At 35.4% G+C, this 19,223-nt stretch overlaps 1 protein-coding gene across 1 annotated transcript in view; it reads left to right on the top strand.

Moving 5' to 3' along the window:
• Positions 1–19,223, top strand: part of LIN7A (lin-7 homolog A, crumbs cell polarity complex component) — a 30,165-nt gene that overhangs the window by 654 nt on the left and 10,288 nt on the right. Inside the window, exon 2 of the mRNA XM_083365819.1 lies at positions 9,291–9,409. Within this exon, the coding sequence (XP_083221945.1) occupies positions 9,291–9,409 (119 nt within the window). The remainder of the gene's footprint in view (positions 1–9,290; positions 9,410–19,223) is intronic.

Here is a 19,223-nt window from a genome sequence, read left to right as displayed (position 1 = left end):
CGGTTGGCAGTCAGTAATGTGGGGGGGACGCTTGTTCCAGGCATAAAAAAAGGGGGGGACCATTGAGAAAGGAGAGCATTTGTGATTTGATCACTGTTTCACCCAGCAGAGCAAAAAGGGGTTTATTAATCTGATTTCCATCACTTTGACACTTGATTACTAAGGGCTAGCATCCCCTTGTATACTGCTGTTTTTAGCTGCTTTCTATTGATATGTTATCCCCTGTGGCGGAAATGCTGGGGATTATGTTTTGTTAGCTTTTTCATTCAATATATTAATCTGGGATGAGAAAAATTTCACAGATTTGCAAAACTAAAATTTGAGGCGCAGTCCTTATTGCGTGCCACTGATGGCAGTTCATTGCAAATGCCATGATGGTTTTTGGTTTTTTAACTTTTGTATGGTTGATTTTTAACTCCCTGTAAACCGCCCTGAGTCCTCAGGGAAAGGGCGGTATATAAATGCAATAAAATAAATAAATAAATAAATAAATAAATAAATAAATAAATAAATAAATAAATAAATAAATAAATAAATGATGTAGATTTACACACATTATAAAACTATCAGAAGGTTTGCAGTCCGCATTTCTGAATGAAAGCAGAAGCCAGCAATTTGGCTGTAATTAAATCTTCACATACTTTTTTTTAAAAAAGAAAATGTTGATTGACAATTCCAAAAAATAATGAAATTGAGGGATAGATAGATAAACACCAGATTAAATGGAGTGGAATGAAAGAAGAGCAGGTGGGAGATACAGAGGTGTGAAAAAGAAATTTCAGTGCAAATATAGAACTGCATTTGGAGGAAAACAAATTTTTCCCTAATTCAAACCAATTCTCTGTTTGGCCAAAGGAAACACCAGTTCTCTTAATGTAGAATATAGGAAAGAAAAACAGTTTATTTTATTTGCTTTTTGATACTACTTGCCACCAGTGTGTGACCCAGGAAGTAAGTTCCATTGATTTTGTTGGAACTCCTTTGTAATATGAGTAAGATTGCCACTTTAGTAAATCAATATTCAAAAGCCTTAAAATATTATTTTAATATCTAAATACAGTATAACTGAAGCTTCTTAGGAACTCTTAAAACTGTTCTTAATTTTTAAATAATTAAAATAAGTAATTAAATAATTACAATAAATCCCCAAATTTCTGCTTTACCCTCAGTGTAAAATTCAAATTCTCAGTATAAGTTTGAATAGCTTGTTGGTGTGTAATGAAGAACCCTGGAATTTATATGTTGCCCAAGCTTACTTAAAATTCACTTTTGAAATGGGCAATTTATGACAGGTAATCCGAAGAGAAAAGAATATGAAGTGTTAGCAGTAGCAGTTTGTTGACAAAAAGGATGTCTGTTTCTACCAAATAGTTAGAAACTCAGTGTGTATGTAATCTGCAGTTTCATCCCAGTGAACTACTTTAAAGCAAGACAAATTATTTCTTAGCAAAAGGTTGAACAGATGGCAATCTGTTAGGAAGCATTGTGGTGTTGCTATCACATACTATAGTCATTACACTATGCACTTCTAAATTTTATTTTAAAACTAGATAGAATTGAAATTAGTCCTGACTTTTTATTTGATATATTTAAATTGCAACTACAACTTTAGTGAGAATGTTAAAAAAGTGATAAATAATCAACTACGCAAAAGTGGAACAGAATAATTAACAAATACTAGGGAGGAAAAGAAATCCTTAGTTACATAAATTTATCACATCTTAGTAGATGCTATTTAGATCAGAATTCAATACTGATGTTATATTAAGCAATATTAATTACTTAATTTTAAGCTACTTAATGTTCCATATGACACTGAAGATAACTGTTTGTTAATAAATGTATTTGCATAATAAAATAATTATCACATAAGTGAAATGAAATGAAATCATATATATTTGAAAACAGCCATGAACAGTTTCTAGAGCAGCCATGCAAACTTTGCAAGATATATAGCCCTAATCATTTAAAAAGAAATTATTCTTCCCACTAGCACACATTGAAAGGCCCCTCTTTTCACGGTCCTAATAGGGAAAACAGAACTTTTCTGAAGAATATCCAGGATAGCAAATTCCCCATATGAATTCAACTGAATCTTTTCCTTGTAAATGTTATTAATGTTAATACTGTCAGCAGCCTTGGTCCTCAGTAAATCATCTACATTTATGGATGTCTGTTTCTACCATATATAGTTCTTATGGGCTTCCCAGGGAAAAGTTACGTTCTAATTTACATCCAGCACAGTACAAACCATTCCTCCAATGCACTTACGGTGATGCTTGTGTTTGAAAAACAAAACTAACAGGGAACTATCTAACATAAAAGAAATAGAAAATAGAAAATGCTGCTCCTCAAAGTAAATAATATCAAGTAAAGTGGAAGAGGTAGAGGAAAAGAATTTGCAGAACTTATTTAGAGAGGTAGCATTTTGATTGCAGTTAAAGAGGAGAATTTCTAGGAAACCTGGCTCTACATTGTTTGTCCTCACTCTTTCACTCTTCCTGTCCCTTCTACTCATAGATATACACAGAAGAATCCCACTCAAGCAGTGTTTTGCCTATGTTAACTACATTTCAGTAGTGGTAGCATCTGATCAATTTTGTCTTGTGTGAAATGCTAAACAAAATCGTATCTTGTTTGTTCCTGGATAGGAGACAAACAGGGAATGCTGGGGTCCATACTAGACTTCTAAGTCTAAAAAGTATCCCAGAAGAAGACAGTAGAAAACCATCTTATGTACTGCAATCCCGATGTATTAATGAGGTTACCAAGAGTTGAGTATGACTCAAACCAGATAGGTACATGGAAATAAGGTTTAAGTAGAATAACATAAGCCCATTGGGAAAGAGCCCATGGGTTTCACTATATCCCCCAAGCTCTTAAGAAAAAATAAGAACAGTGAATGTTGCACTGACAACCTATAGCACTGAACCAGGCTAATCAGAATTACAGATACTGGGGCAACTGTTAGATCAGACATGTCAAACTCGCAACGTCATGTGACATCACGCGACGTATCGGAACTTTTTCCCCATTGCCGGCAATGGGGTGGGTGGGGTTTCCTCGTGATGTGTCCAGCCTGCAGGCCGGCAGTTTAACACCTCTGTGATAGATAAATGATTTCCTCTTCCAAATGATTTTCTTTCTTTTTTAACTAGTTCACTTTCCTTGGTTGATTATCAATAACTTCTGACAATATTCCCTATAGATATGTCAATGTTTCAACCCTTTTATCATCTATTTATGTAAATCAATTGCAAGATTTTTCATACAAACATTAACCAAGGGAGTGTAAGAATTACTGGAAACCATACAAAATGATAAGTTTTAGGCTGTAGTTAGTTTACAATGCCCATGATTTAGCTTAGTGAAAGTTTTAGATTTTGCTTAAAAGTTAGCAAAAGCTATGTTCCCATGAATTGTTATAATATATGGGATGCTGAAGTATGTGGTAAATGGAATCTCTTTCTTTTTGCCACAAAATATTTTACAGCAATCAACCGTTATTTAGATAATGTTCTTGCCTTGTATCATCTCTTCCACTTTTTAAATGATCATTCACTGTCATAGGTTTATTAGAAGAAGATGCAAGACTTTACCATAAATGTAGAGAACATCTATATTAAAAAATCTGGACTAAAGAACTCAGTTACCATGCCCCTGAAAAAAAGCCACATGACCACCAAAATCTACTTCTCCTCCCATATCATAATGAATCCCACTAAAATAGTAATACTGGTTTAAGATTATGATGATATAACACAGTCACTTTGTCACTGGAAGCTTTTCTTTTGTAAGGAATGTAGTAAGGCCCTTGTCCTTCTTTACAGCTGCAGCTTCATAAGATTGCATTGTAAAGCTTTTGAATTCTATTTTTCCTTATCTGTGATAAGATAAATCTATACTGCCTTTTTTCCATTAATGTTGTTGTTAGCTGCGAAGTCGTGTCTGACCCATCACGACCCCATGGACAACGTTCCTCCAGGCCTTCCTGTCCACTACCATCTTCTGGAGTCCATTTAAGCTCACGCCTACTGCTTCAGTGACTCCATCCAGCCACCTCATTCTCTGTCGTCCCCTTCTTCTCTTGCCCTCAATCTTTCCCAGCATTAGGCTTTTCTCAGTGAGTCCTTCCTTCTCATTAGGTGGCCAAAGTATTTGAGTTTCAACTTCAGGATCTGGCCTTCTAAAGAGCAGTCAGGGTTGATCTCCTCTAGGACTGACTGATTTGATCACCTTGCAGTCAAAGGGACTCGTAGGAGTCTTCTCCAGCACCATAGTTCAAAGGCTTCAATTCTTTGGCGCTCAGCCTTTTTTATGGTCCAAATTTCACAGCCACACATTGCAACTGGGAAGACCATAGCCTTGACTATACGCACTTTTGCTGACAGGGTGATGTCTCTGCTTTTTAGTGTGCTATCTAGATTTGCCATGGCTTTCCTCGCCAGGAGCAAGCGTCTTTTAATTTCTTGGCTACAGTCCCCATCTGCAGTGATCTTGGAGCCCAGGAAAATAAAATCTGTCACGACCTCCATTTCTTCCCCATCTATTTGCCAGGAATTGAGAGGGCCGGATGCCATGATCTTGGTTTTCTTAATGTTTAGTTTCAACCCAGGTTTTGCACTCTCCTTTTTCACTCTCAACAAGAGGCTCTTTAGTTCCTCTTCACTTTCTGCCATTAGAGTGGTATCATCTGCATATCTTAGGTTGTTGATGTTTCTTGCGGCAATCTTAATTCCAACTTTTGATTCATCTAGCCCTGCCTTTCTCATGATGTGCTCTGCATATAAGTTAAATAGGCAGGGTGACAGTATATAGCCTTGCCGGACTCCTTTCCCAATTTTGAACCAATCAGTGGTTCCGTGTCCAGTTCTCACTGTTGCTTCTTGACCCGCATATAGGTTTCTCAAGAGACAAATGAGATGATCTGGTACACCCATCTCTTTAAGAACTTGCCACAGTTTGTTGTGATCCACACAATCAAATGCTTTAAGCATAATCAATGAAGCAAAAGTAGATGTTTTTCTGTAACTCCATAGCTTTCTCCATGATCCAGCGTATGTTGGCAATTTGATCTCTAGTTCCTCTGCCTGTTTGAAATCCTGCCTGTACTTCTGGTAGTTCTCGATCCACATACTGCTGGAGTCGAGCTTGTAGGATTTTAAGCATAACTTTACTAGCATGTGAAATGAGTGCAAAGGTGTGATAGTTTGAACATTCTTTGGCACTGCCTTTGTTTGGAATTGGAATGTAAACTGATCTTTTCCAATCCTGTTGCCACTGTTGAGTTTTCCAAATTTGCTGGCAAATTGAGTGTAGCACTTTTACTGCATAATCTTTTAAGATTTTGAATAGCTCAGCTGGAATACTGTCACCTCCACTAGCTTTGTTGTTGTTGTTCAGCTTTCCTAAGGCCCACTTCACTTCACATTCTAGGATGTCTGGCTCGAGGTCAGTGACCATCTCATCGTGGTTATCAGGGACGTTAATAGAGACCTTTATATATGCTATCCAAAATTTGCATTAAATTATTTCAAACCTAGAGTACTTTTCACTGGTTGGTTAAGTTGAATCTCAAGTACATGAGCTTCTTTCTGTAATTCTTGTCAGCACATAGCTTCTTAAACAGCACAAAATGACATACGGTACTCCTTTATTATGTAAAATATATTTCCAAAATAATGGAAGAGTTAATCACTTTACAGTTTAATCCAAGAAGCTTTATCATTTAGTCTGCACAGACCTATTCTGGCAGAGCTGGGAACGTGCAGCATAAAATTAACTAGAAGATTGAATTATGGATCTTTCAGGGTTTAAGGGATTTGGAATACATAAGATCATCTGACATATAGTGGGTAAAACTGAATGATAGAATATAAAAAGCATTAACTATAAAGAGAAGCTTTGTGTATGGAAAATAGCAAGCATGTAAGTAGGCACAATCCAGCTACCAAAGTCATTGAGTATCAATATATCAAGTCCAAATTACTTATGTAGAATCAGTGAAATAAGTGATAATTTAAACATGACTATCAGCCCCATTGATTTAAATGGGTTTGCTCTAAGCATGACTAATTCTGGAACCATTCCAAATATGGTGTAACTTAATGTCTTAAAATATATGTATAGGTACCATTAATTTGATAGTACCACTGATTTATTGGGAGATTCTAGGCATACTATATTCTATACTATGAAGAAAGCCTTATAAAAATAACTACTTTTCATTTACAATTAAGTGCAGCCATGTACAGAATATTATGGCCTCATAAATGCAATCTGAAACTGAACTTTCAAATAGCTGTTAAGATGTAGTGTGAATGGGAAAGGGGAGGAGGAAAAGAATTTGGCTAAGTGGAAATTAGATAATGCAGAGAAATTAATATAATGATAGTTGCTTTGAAAAATATATATTTGTTCATTAAAATATGTCTGTCAGCTTTAAGTTACATAAATGAAAACACTGAAAATTTCATGCATCCACTTTGTTGCTTGGAAAAGCAATGCCAGCAAATTACAGATACTGTATCTTGTTTTAAACTTATTTCCTTTTTTGTATAAAGAGCACAGATCCATATTGCTGCTGCTATACTTATCATCATGTTGTCCATTAATTTTTAATCAAACGTATAACTTGTACAAAAGACAAATGATAAACCGAAATGAATTTAATTGTAAACCATATAGACATGAATACATGGGAGTATGACAGTGGAATTTGTAAAAACTCTTTTTTTCTTCTATGGCTTCTCAGACCAAATCCAAAGAGGGAGGATGGAGTGCTTGAGAACAGCAATGGTTATTTTCCTCCATTGCTTTAATGAAGCAGATGAACATTTTGAGTGATATTGCACAACATCATTACTGATTAGATTTATCCAATATCTTTTAGAAATAAACAGACAGCTGAGAGCTTACAACCAGAATGAACGAAGAGGGGATCAAACAAGGACAGGGTTGTTGTTGTTTTTTCGTTTGCAAGTAATCTGCTGAATGATGGAGTTGATCTGTTAAGTTCTAGAGAGTGTTACAGTATTTGGTTTCTTGATCAATTTAGTGTTTTATATCTGAATATGTGTGTTTGCTTATTTGCAAACACAAACCATACATCTGGTTTTAAGGGCAAGGGCAGCTTCTGCAGAATGGGGGAACTGTATTTCCCACCTAACAGCTCAGACTCAGCCAACACATTTTAGAAACAGGACAGGTAGTTGAGAGTGTTCAAACAATTTTGTAAGGCATCTAGCATGGGAGGATCATGTGATTCACAGATCCTGCTGAAAATATGAACCATATCTAGCATGTGTTGGAAATAATTTCAAGGCTCATAAAGCTAACTGATCATTATTCATTCCTGCTCAGCATATGAGGTCAAACAATCCATAGGATAATAAGCAAGTATGAAGTCCTGAATAGGAGGATGAAGGTTTTGGAGGGCAAATGGTTCATCTCAATCTTTTCATTCATCTTTCCCTTGATATTCAAAAAATGAGAAGCAAAAGCAGAATCCTGGAAAAGAAACATTGACTAAGAAGATTCAAGAAAGATTTGGACTTCTAAAATTCCCTGCATAAGTAGGGAAGGACCTTGTAAACCTTAACCAGTAGGGCTTTCAATTAAATGGGATGGGGGAAAAAGAGACACCGATTCAGGTACATAAAGATTGTACATAATAGTGGAGGTACAAGGCAGAAAATGTTACTTAGAAATCCTCAAGATAGGATATCAGGGAGACCAGTAGAGGGTGACATCCCTCATCTCCATTATCTATTAAGCAGTGAACATAGTGGCAAACAGGGAGAACTAAAATCCTACATAGTAATACAAATAGAACTTGATAGGCACCTTGATAGGCAAAAATATAGAGGGAGTAGGGTTATGACTGTAGTGCTTGTGGAAAACAAATATTATCCAAATATTCAAAAATGCAAACCAGGATTATCCAGAACGACAGACCAGTTAATTCTTGAGGAGATTTTTAAGCACTACGTCTTCGAAACCAAAAACAGTAAAAAGAATGCCATCATCACAAGGAACTAACATGGGATTCTCAGTAAGAAGCCATGATAGTCTAACCTTATTTATTTTTATACAATGACAGGATTAATAAATCACAGGAATACTGTACTATGGATGTAGTGTATTTTGATGTCAGTAAAATATTTGACAAATTCTAAATATAGAGTACAACTACTGTAGACAAGTGTGTGTGAACTAGCTACAAGTAAAGGCATCCAAATAATGGTCATAAGGGAAGGAAATATCAAGTGACCACCCTGGATTCCCTCTTCATCCCAGTGCTCTTTAGCATCTTTCAATTAACCAAGGATGAAAGAAAAAGGATGCTTATTAAATGTGTAGGTGATTAGCTAATATTTTTAAAATATTTAAAAATCACAATTCAGAATAATCTTGACATACTTGAAAGACTGTAACGCACCACACTGAATGAAATATATCCCATCATTCAAGTATGACAACTCTCTTTTCACACTGAATAAATTCCCTGATTTTGTTTCCTATGGGCAAGTGAAGATTATAGTTATGATGGCCTTGAGTTAGATTTTGAGAATCTTAGGATTTTTTATTTATTTATTTATTTATTTATTTATTATTTTTAATAAAATTTATATACCGCCCTTCTCCCGAAGGACTCAGGGCGGTGAACAGGGCATATATAAATGAAAAATACAAAAATTAAAAGAGAATTAAACAATTGCCCAGATAAAAACAGTAGCAGTATAAAAAACCCATTAAAAACCCTGACGCCCCCCATCAGGCCAGGCCAGCTTGTTCAAATAAATGAGTCTTCAGACCGCGCCGGAAGGAGCGAAGGTCCGGTGCCATCCAGAGCTCAACCGGCAGTTGGTTCCATAAAGCCGGAGCACCCACAGAGAAGGCCCTCCCCCTGGGGGCCACCAGCCGACATTCTCTGACCGGAGGCACCCTGAGGAGGCCCTCTCTGTGGGAACGCACAGGGCGGAGGGAAGCTGACACCGGCAGCAGGTGGTCCCCGAGGTACTCCGGACCCATGCCATGTAAGGACTTAAAGACCATAACCAAAACCTTGAATCTCTCTTTTGAAGATTATCAGCACAGAATTAACTCATTATCTAGGTAAGCAACGGTAGGAAAAACAAAATTGTAGAATTGAACTGTATCATAATGTCAAAAAGTTAAACTAATTCTGGATGGTAAAAAGTCACTATATGTTACACTCTATGCTATTTTACCTGAAACCATCTCTCTCCCTCTCCCTTTCCCTCCCTCCTTCATTTGTATCTGTTCAGATATTGCCAGAGCAATTGAACTACTAGAGAAACTTCAAGAATCAAGAGAATTACCAGGACACAAGTTACAGTCCCTTAAAAAAGTACTGCAGAGTGAGTTTTGTACAGCTATCAGAGAGGTAATAAATTTTTGGCAAAACATTTTCTTTGGGGGGGGGGAGAGGGATGGAAAGTACTATTACTGCTTTTAATGCAGATAGAGTGAACACACCTTTGAAAAGACCTCTGTATCATGACAATAAATAAATATTGCTGTATGGAGTTTCTGTAAATCATTGGCATTTGTTCACAATCAATGCTGCAATAATAAAAATAAAATTTTGCATAAAAAATACATAAGGTCTGCATAAGGGGATAGCATTACATCACACATGAAGTGCAGGCAGAGGAATTATGAGAACAATCCAATGAATTTATGTAACAATTATTAGTTTCTTGCTACCGGTACATTCTTATTGTTCTAGCATGCTGGCAAGTTCACAGAGCCTATAGTGTTTGTTGGAGTTAGTACTTTAATGATGGTGAGAGAGTTAAACAGGGAAGTCAACCCAATTAAATAATCCTCTAGCCAGTGCCTCAATATCAAGGCAGGCACACAGTGAGAACATTAGAGCTTGCAGATCAAGTGATGGCTACACCACTGGACTGATATGCCCAGAAAAATCTGGTCATCAATGTAAGCTTAAATACATTTACTAGGAAATAGAACCTATTAAGTCCAAGGGTCTTTATTCAATTACAACCCATAAAAATTTGGTATGTAAATTTATAATGTTTCCTATGAAAATATAATTTTGATTGTAGCCCTTCCTTATTTTTAAACAATGCTGATATATTTTACTACATATAGGCACTTTCTTTTATTTTTTCAAAATAATTAAAACTGAATGTTTTAACTAAATAATTACGGCTTTACTAATTTACTAACTTGTAGTCAGTGGCAAAACGTTAAGGTTTCAGTGATTCACATGCTCATTAGAAAATATTTTTCCCCTTTCACTTAAAGTTAGTGAACCAAGGCAAATACAATATATAGATTGAAACAGTATTCTCAATTTTAAAACCTCTTGAATGCTTGGAAAATGTAGAATTGGTAACACAGAGTCCTGGACTTTTTTCAAACTTTTTAACAATCACAAGTAGCATCCATGGAAATTCAAATAAACATCTTAAAACAAGTTATATTCCATATATCTTATGAAATGTCATTGCTCTTGCTTGGTTGAAAACCTACAATATCACATGGTGAAATTTCAAACCTCTTGTATAATTTTGTGGTTTTTATGAGACTTTGACATTGCTCTGTGTTTGTTTATCTTTGGTCCATAGCACATAGAAGAATTATTGAACTCTAATATAAATAATACTATTCAATGCTTTAGAGCAGATAACATAATAAAGCCCTTAATTGAATCAAATGAATGCTTCTGATTATATAGTTTGTTATTCATATCAGAAAACATTAATACCACAATGATGTTGCATAAATATATTATTTATATGTGGAAAAATAGCAGCTAACATATAGCAAAACTGAGGAAATCAGAAAATTACCTAAATTAATATTCACTATTGGTTGAATGAACTAAAAGCTATTTAGCCAGAGCTTGACAATTAGTTGTTCTTTACAGGCTGCTGATTTTTTTCTTCCCTATAAGGAATAAAACAATCTAAAAGCATCTTTGTAGAACACTTGTTTTTCTCCCCCACTTTGTCTTTATAGAACTACTGCAAAAAAATGGGGATACATTTTCTCTTTTCCCCTTTCCTTCAATCTGTTTAACTTTTGAAGCCCATTTCTCTAAAGTTGGTGGGAAGGGAAATCTTAATGCCCACTCCAGAAATTGATCAATTTCTAATTTCCCCTTGTTTAGGGAACAAGAAGGTTTGGGATTCTACAGATTTAAGGAATTCCTCAGTAGCACCCAGTCTACCCACCAGCAGAATCCATTTTTGCTGGTGGAATAGCATTACTATTCTATTCTATGGCAACAACAAGTAAGCTTTTGGTGACTAGCAGCTGAAGGAATAGATGACTGGGGGTGCCGTGATATTGCTGCAATGGACAGTCTGGATTTTCCAATAGGCATTATTTGTTTGAAGGAAGGAAATTTAAATTAGTTTGGACTAGCTTTGTATTACACATAGTTTTTCAGTTGATGCTGCCTACAAGAATTCCTGGGAATTCTCATGATAAGTGCATATAGTTTATGAGCTATTTAGAACATTGTACACTCTGGCAAAGACCCACGACATATACAATTGCATTCTGAGAAATTTATATATTGAAATAATACACCGGCACACACAATATTTTTCTTTGCTCTTAGCTTTCTGATATTCATAGAATAAGGATAACTTGCTCACAGTTGAAAAAACACTTAAAATCTAGAAATATGCCTAGATTATCAGTTTATGGTCATAACTGATTAATTAAATCATTAATTAAATCATTACTTGGAAGCTCACTTCAGTGCAGTAAATGGTGAGAGTTTGCACTCTGTTTAGAAAAGAAATTATTTTTTTAAAAAAAAACCTGAATCCACTTTGATCAACATTTTATCCTCAGCCATCACAAAGTGTACATAATATGCTTGACAGATTTCTGAACCCCAAAGTTATAATTGATTCTCTCGTCTTTATTCCAGACATATGGTATCATAACATCAGGCAACAGATGGACATCCACAAGTGAAATACATGTTATGTGTAACATTGGAGACTGTCCAAAAATGAGTTTCTTTTTTTTTTGGATGTGATTTCTAAGTAAAATTCTTCTTCTAAACTCCATATTGTTTTGAGTTGTCTTTGGTCTCCAGAGCAACTACAAGAACAGCATGGAACCTTATTTTTTTTCTTTCTCACTTTTCCTTTCCTGATTTTTTTCTTTCTCTACCTTTCCTGAATTAGTTACATTATTTTTTTTCTTCCATTAATATATCTCATCTAAGTATTTGTTTAAAAAGATAACAAAGACCCTAACTACTGCTAACATTTTTTTCATTTTTTAATCTTGAAAATGTTTCTGATTATCACAGGTATCTACCACAGTTATCAAACACCATCACAGTTTCTTTTCTTACCCTTTTAATTTTGAAGTAAAAAAAGTAGAGAACCAAAGTTTAAATTCACATTCAGGAAATGATATGTCTGTGAGGGAAAATCAATATACAGATTGAACTCTTGCCTAGAAAGGATTGATTACTTAGAAAGGATTGATTCCTCGCACGAATAGCATGGTTGCCCAAATCTACACTCATTTCATTATACTTCATTATACTTTGTACATTTCCTGTACAAAGCTGTTTTCTGCTAATCTTCTTAAGTTGTGATACATTAGCATTTATTTAGTTTTCTTTAGAAGTTTACCTTCACATTTTGCTTCCATGATTAGAAAATTTAGATCCCATATGTGAATGCCAGCCTGTGGCCCATGGCTGTTTCCAGTCTAATTCTCTGTTCATTTTCATGGCCTCCCTTTTTTCCCTGATATCTCTCCCGTTTCTGTCTAGAATCTATATCAATTTGGGGGCAAAGGAAGATTGCCCAAATCAAAAAGTAAGAAGGAAAAGGCCACAGCAGTAAGAAATCAACATTTGAATTTAAATTCATTCATTTAATCATTCTTTGTACAATCTTTCCCTTTTAATATTTGATAATGATGGTACCTGATTTTCTCCAGCTAAGCAAATTTCTACTCAATTTATCTTTGCATATCAAAGTACTGTGTTATACTAATCAAATTTTGTAGATTCCTTTGTAATCATGTTTTCCTGACAAGAATTTGCTGTTAGAATTGTGGACTTGCTAAATATATTTGTAATTGAATGGTGTAGTAAAAATGTCCAAAAAGTTATATTTTAACTTTCTCTTTTCTTCAGAGAAATTTAAAGAAATTGGTTAAAAACTGTAAGATTACAATACTTGCATTGCTCTTTTTTAAAATAATAATAATAATAATAATAATAATAATAATAATAATAATAATAATAACAACAACAACAACAACAACAACAACAGCATTAGCTCATATCTTGGCCTTTAAGCTATTACTCTGAACTGAATCTTTAGTCTGACTATAATTTGATAACTCAAGGGTCATTTTCCTATATACTACACAGCACCTTTGTGACTGTACTTGTTGATCAAGGGGAGATAAAATAAAAATAGGCTGAACATGCTCTGTAGAGATAGAGATTTAGCTAATAATTATTCTACAAATTCATACCGGTGATAAGATGAAGAGACATATAAGGTGAACGTGAGCTTGAATTTTTAGGGCTGACCATAATCACATAACATTTTGGCCTTCTTCAAATTTTTGGCTTTTCCTCCCAAACAAAATAGACATTTTTTTGTTCTAATTATAAATACAGGCTAGGAAACGTATGTGCAATATAGATGACAATCAGAATACAGATGACAATCAAAATCATTATAAAAAATAGTTTTTCCCTAAAGCCAAGTGAGCGAGGGGATATTCTTTTCTTTCACTATCAGCATCTCCTGACTTGTGCTTCCACAAAGCCCTGGATAGCATGAATCAGAACTTTTAAGAATATTTTTGTTTTCATGCATCAGTTTCATGAAATCAGTTGCAATCTCAAATTATTTGAGTTGGCTAGGCAACCCAAGACTTACTGAAGCAAATTCTCTGCTAAGCATATTTATGGTAATATTTTGTATTATTTATGGTTATTACATTCTGATATTCTGGTCCAAAAAGTATAAAACAGCTGTTATAATTATATTTTTCATGTTGTTGGCACTCATGGCATAAATCTAATGCCCCAGAATGTAGTGTTACATCATATAATTGACACTGAGTCAGAGCACTGTTCTCCATAGGACAATTGCAAACAAAAAGTTCTTATCATGAGAATGTGGATATGCTCATTCAGAATTGTAAATATATGGTAATGTTTATTATGATGGAATGCCAAACAGACCTTAGGAGGGACAACAAGACTGTTAAAAGAGGAAACAGGTCTCTTAAAAAAGAGATTCATGAGTTCAGATGAGGGAGGAAACTGTAAGAAATTGACTCAGTGTAACTCCTTAATTATACCAGATATAAGCTGAGCTGGAGAATTGCTCTGGCAGGTTTTCAAGATTGTGTACATTACCCTACTAGCAATAAATATTTTTCCAGAAATCCAAATGGTTTTTCTTTTCTGCTTTGCCAGTTTCACAGCTGACAATTATTAATCATTAATGACACAGCAATTGTTATCTTTTAAGCAGTGTTTTTTTTAAATTGCCAGAACTCACACACATCATACAACCTCCCTTACCTACCCTACAAGGTTTATCTTTGTAGTTTTTTTTTTAAAAAAAAACCCTTCAATTTTTAGTGTATCTAAAAGACTAGGAGTTTGTTCAAGGTAAGTTAATACTATTAATGTTACTTTGCACTGTATGGCTTTAAATTACAAGAAGGCATTTTATTAATCTTTTGGGACATTTACCACTGGCATACCCATTTAGTTTAATGAGTGGAAATGTCAGTTTTCTTTGTGGAATGAAACCCCAAACCACGTCTTAGGAAGACAAAAACTCTTGGAGTCAGGGTTTTAGTCCAAAAGAAATCTTTACTATGACATGCTCGGTTGTAGGAAATGAGACAGGGCTTAATATTTCCACGATGTAAACCCTTATAAAGAGTTCCCGGTTTAACCCCCCTTAATCCCCATTTGGTCAGTCCCCCATCCTTCCTCTCGTATCATCCATCTCGTGGGAAAGAGGAAGTTAGGACCCTTTTGTTTATTGCTGTCTACCGTGACAAAAGCCAGATGCTAGCCCCCCCTTTTGTTTCCCCAGTTCAAAAGGCTTCTCCTTTCCTTTGAAATGCCTATTGCCGGTTCAATACACATCTATCCTCTTCTCTTCGGGAGATGACAGAATCCATGGGATAATGTTTGAAACATTCCATTTATGAATATGATATAAATGGATTCTGACAGGTTGCTTGTAAAAGATTGAATTATTTTTAAGAAGTTGTCAAACAAGATGGAAAAATTTACATTTGGAGTTTAATATGGATATTGACTTGAAACAAATTAAAGTTGAAACTTTGTCATTGAACAGATTACTTTTAATTTACCTTTAAGTTAAACCCAATTTAATAAATACATCTGATTAAACCTCATACTGTAGGTCTACCTTTACATCTGACCAATACATAATTAATATATATTATTAATAATAATAATACCTCCGAATCATAAGACATTGGCTTTGTTCTTATTCTTCCCCTTTGCAGTTTGAATATAAAATATAAAAGATTAAAACAAGATTTTCATAGACATCTCAGCCTTTGAACTACCCAAGGAACTGAAACAGCAAAGTTTCGCTGTCGGGCAAGCTTCCACACCAGCCGCCTTTCTTTCCTCTCACTTTGCCTCTTTTTAACCTCACACCCCACTTTCTGTAAGGGAAGGTAAAAGGCTCACTCACCCTCTTGTGAAAGATGGCCTCCATGTTTATGTGTCTCCCATGCCAACATCAGCTTCCACACCACATGATCCGAGCCAGCCAATCAAGCCACACTCTGGCTGTGGTGCTCCGGTGCCTCATGGCTCCTCCTAGAGGAGGCAGACAGCACGGGAGGGGATCCCGTTCACACCGTACTGCCAGCAGGGCATTTTCAAAAGCAAACAAGGATAGGAAGGGCAACAATAGGAAAAGAATGCAACTCTGGAAAACCCATCAAAAAAGGGTGCCGGAACTCCATTCCAGTGCATTCTATGACAAAAAAATCCCTGCTTTTAAGTATATTGGTTTCATTCTCATAGCTTCATATATTTGATTGGTTTTATGTAACCAAGTCTTCTTTGCCTGCCCTTGTCCTGTTTACAAAGTAATCTAGCTCATTCACTGCTGTGTTCTCATTTGGTATCTTTTATATTAGGAGAACATGCCCCATAATGTTAGTGTAGATATGATTTGTACATAATAGGTCGTATTAATCTTGTTAATATTTTGTTCAAGTGCTTTGTGATGAATGGAATATTTGATATGCCCTGTGAAAGAACAGGAATTGGCTAAAGGGGAATTTTGAATCAGTTCTGGGGTGTCCTTCTTTGCATCTGTTCAGTACTTATATAATTTCTTAAGTGAAATGCTCCATTACAATTCAACCTTTATGCAACTTTTGCTTAATTCCCTCTCATGAAGCTAAATGGCAAAATATAAAATGCGGTAGGGAAAACATGATGTTTCTTTTTCAGATGTTACACGCTGACTTGTCAAGAGAGATATCCTAAACGAAGTATCTAAATCTGTTTTACAGTGTACTATAATCTTTCTTAAGATACAACAGGGCTTCAGGATATTTAATTCCAAATAGAAGGATTGAAATTAAATTGAGAATGAAGTCAACATTATAAACACTCCCACCCACACCTACACCCATAGACACACAGTGATAAATTCCTTCGGGGGGGAAAAGTATCAAATAACTTACTCATTTTTTATACATTCCTATCATATGGTCTAATTAAAAATGTCAAGCCTACTAAGAGCTACACAAGTTCATTGCAAGTATGGGACTGGTGATGAATCCTCACTGCACGAGGCAAGATAACACGTAGCTTAACTGCATAGCTCCCAATTGTTCCAACTGCTGCAACAGTGCAGATGTATGTTTCCTAGGGATGACTGCTAATCAGTATCCTGAATAAAACATGTTACCTTCTTTCAGATGAAAAAAATACATGTCATACTTTCAGCACAGTTTTTATGAACCTGAGCCCCCCTGCATCTATGTAATCAATCCTGGTTGTTCTTGCTTTTTATTAGTTACTTTTTTTGGCAACTCTGTCCAAGCTGAGCTGCTTTCCATCATCAGCCATAAGGAAAAGGCTTTTCAAAGAAGACACTTGGGATTTTTGGACACAGAAATGTAGTCTACCAATGAGCAAAAATGGTTTGCTTCTATTTTGGTAAGAATTTCCAGAGCAATGTACCTAAAATAAAATTGAAAAGCAATTGCAATGTAGATAAAACAAGCCAGAAAAATCCTAAGACACAGAAACTGAAGGTGTATTTTTTTTAAAAAAAGCAGCTAGCCTCCTGCCCCTTTCACATTACAGCTTAACTAAGGAATTCCTGGTGCAGCAGAGCTGACCCTTTAACAGTCCTCCTCTTAATGTTAGGTCAGTTGATGGTAATACATCAATTATTTAGGATTATTTAGGATTTAATCCTGGAGGAAAGTGCTAACCTCGATTTGTATTATGTAGTCTTGGATGGTAGAAGACAAGGCAGTTTAACTGCTGCGGCTCTCTTCACTGAGCTAGTCCATGTATCAGGAGGCTAGGACTGGATGCCAAAGAGGTTGAGTTGGTAAAATGGTTTGATCCAGAAACTAGATGGGTTTGTATGGTTCAATGCCCTTTAAAAAATTTCATCTATGGTGATACTGTCCATGTTCTGGCCTTGGTGGAGCAGTGGGCTAATGCCTCCTTAAGTAAAACCAGCTGCCTGCAATTAGTGCAGGTTCGCATCCCACCAATGTCAAGGTTGACTCAGCCTTCCATCCTTCCGAGGTAGGTAAAATGAGGACCCAGATTGTTGGGGGCAATAAGCTGACTTGGTAATAATGCCGCTTGGGGGGCCCAAAAGCCCTAATAAGCAGGCATATACATAGAATGAAGGCTATTGCTAAGCACATTGTGCTTTAGATTGTAAGCCGCCCTGAGTCTTTGGAGAAGGGCGGGATATAAATGGGATTAAAATAAATAAATAAAATAAAATAATCTGTGGAATATCAAGAGGCTATGGATGGTTAACACTATATATTCATAAGTACTCCTTCGGCTGGAGGTCAAACATATTGAAATGAATGAAACATCGACTGTTGCACAAATAGATAGAGCATCCTTTCATTATAAAATCTATTATTAAGGACTTTGGAAGATATCCGCATGGTCAGTTGCCAATATTTCTGGCTCATTGGAAATGCCTTTCAATGTTGCTTCCATACTAACTCTAGTAGTCTACTTAGGAGTTTCAAACATAAGGTCTTTTTAGCTGGAGTTATCAGAAAGTGAATTGGAGAACTTCAGCAAGCCAAGTGTAAGTTCTGCATCTGGACTATCATTTTTCTAATCAGTACTGGGAAAAAAGCATGATACAGATATTATTGTAGATTTTTCTTGTTCTGTATTCTTTTTTTTCTTCAATGATTTATTATGTTGCTCTTATAGGAGGTATTTAAGTCTCAAATGAGAATCAATACTTTAAAATCATTGTTAAAATCATTATTTTATATCATTATCAATAATAAAGGATTACGGTATTGGTATGTCAGATTCCTGCTTGAGCATATCTTACCAGTATATATCACAAAAGTCTCCAGATTAGCCCTTAAGGAACTAAGTTTATGGTCTTTGAAATTATGTCATTATTTTATAGATATTATGTAATGTTTCATTAGTTTGTAAAAGTGCCTATGATTAATCACTTTAATTTTCCTGAGGTTCACAGCTTTAATAATTATGCACTTCGTTACTTTAATGCATCCTTGTCTCTATGCCTCAAAGCAAGTTGTTCTATTTCCTGCACTCTTCATTATAACAACTGTTTGAAAAAAATGCAGTGAATCCAACTCAGAAATATTGTTTTTCTTCTCTTTTTTGCATAAAGATAGAACAAGCTACAAGGTGTTCATCTTCCAACAACTTTTCAAAATGATCCAAAGCATGTATGGCTATCTTTTGAATACAGGATTACATACTAGCTGTTTCACTATAAGAATAGTATTCCTTTGCTTTGGTTGTCCCACAGGTGCTTTTTTCAAGAGGCAACTGGAGTTTCTTTGTTGTCCTTGAAGATGTTTTGCTTCTCATCCAAGAAGCTTCTTCAGTTCAGAACCTCAGAAGCTTCTTGGATGAGAAGAGAAATGTCTTCAAGGAAAACAAAGAAACTTCA

This window comes from Vipera ursinii (assembly GCF_947247035.1).
Source record: "Vipera ursinii genome assembly, chromosome: 6".
NCBI lineage: Eukaryota > Metazoa > Chordata > Lepidosauria > Squamata > Viperidae > Vipera > Vipera ursinii.
This window is presented reverse-complemented; position numbering and strand designations above follow the sequence as displayed.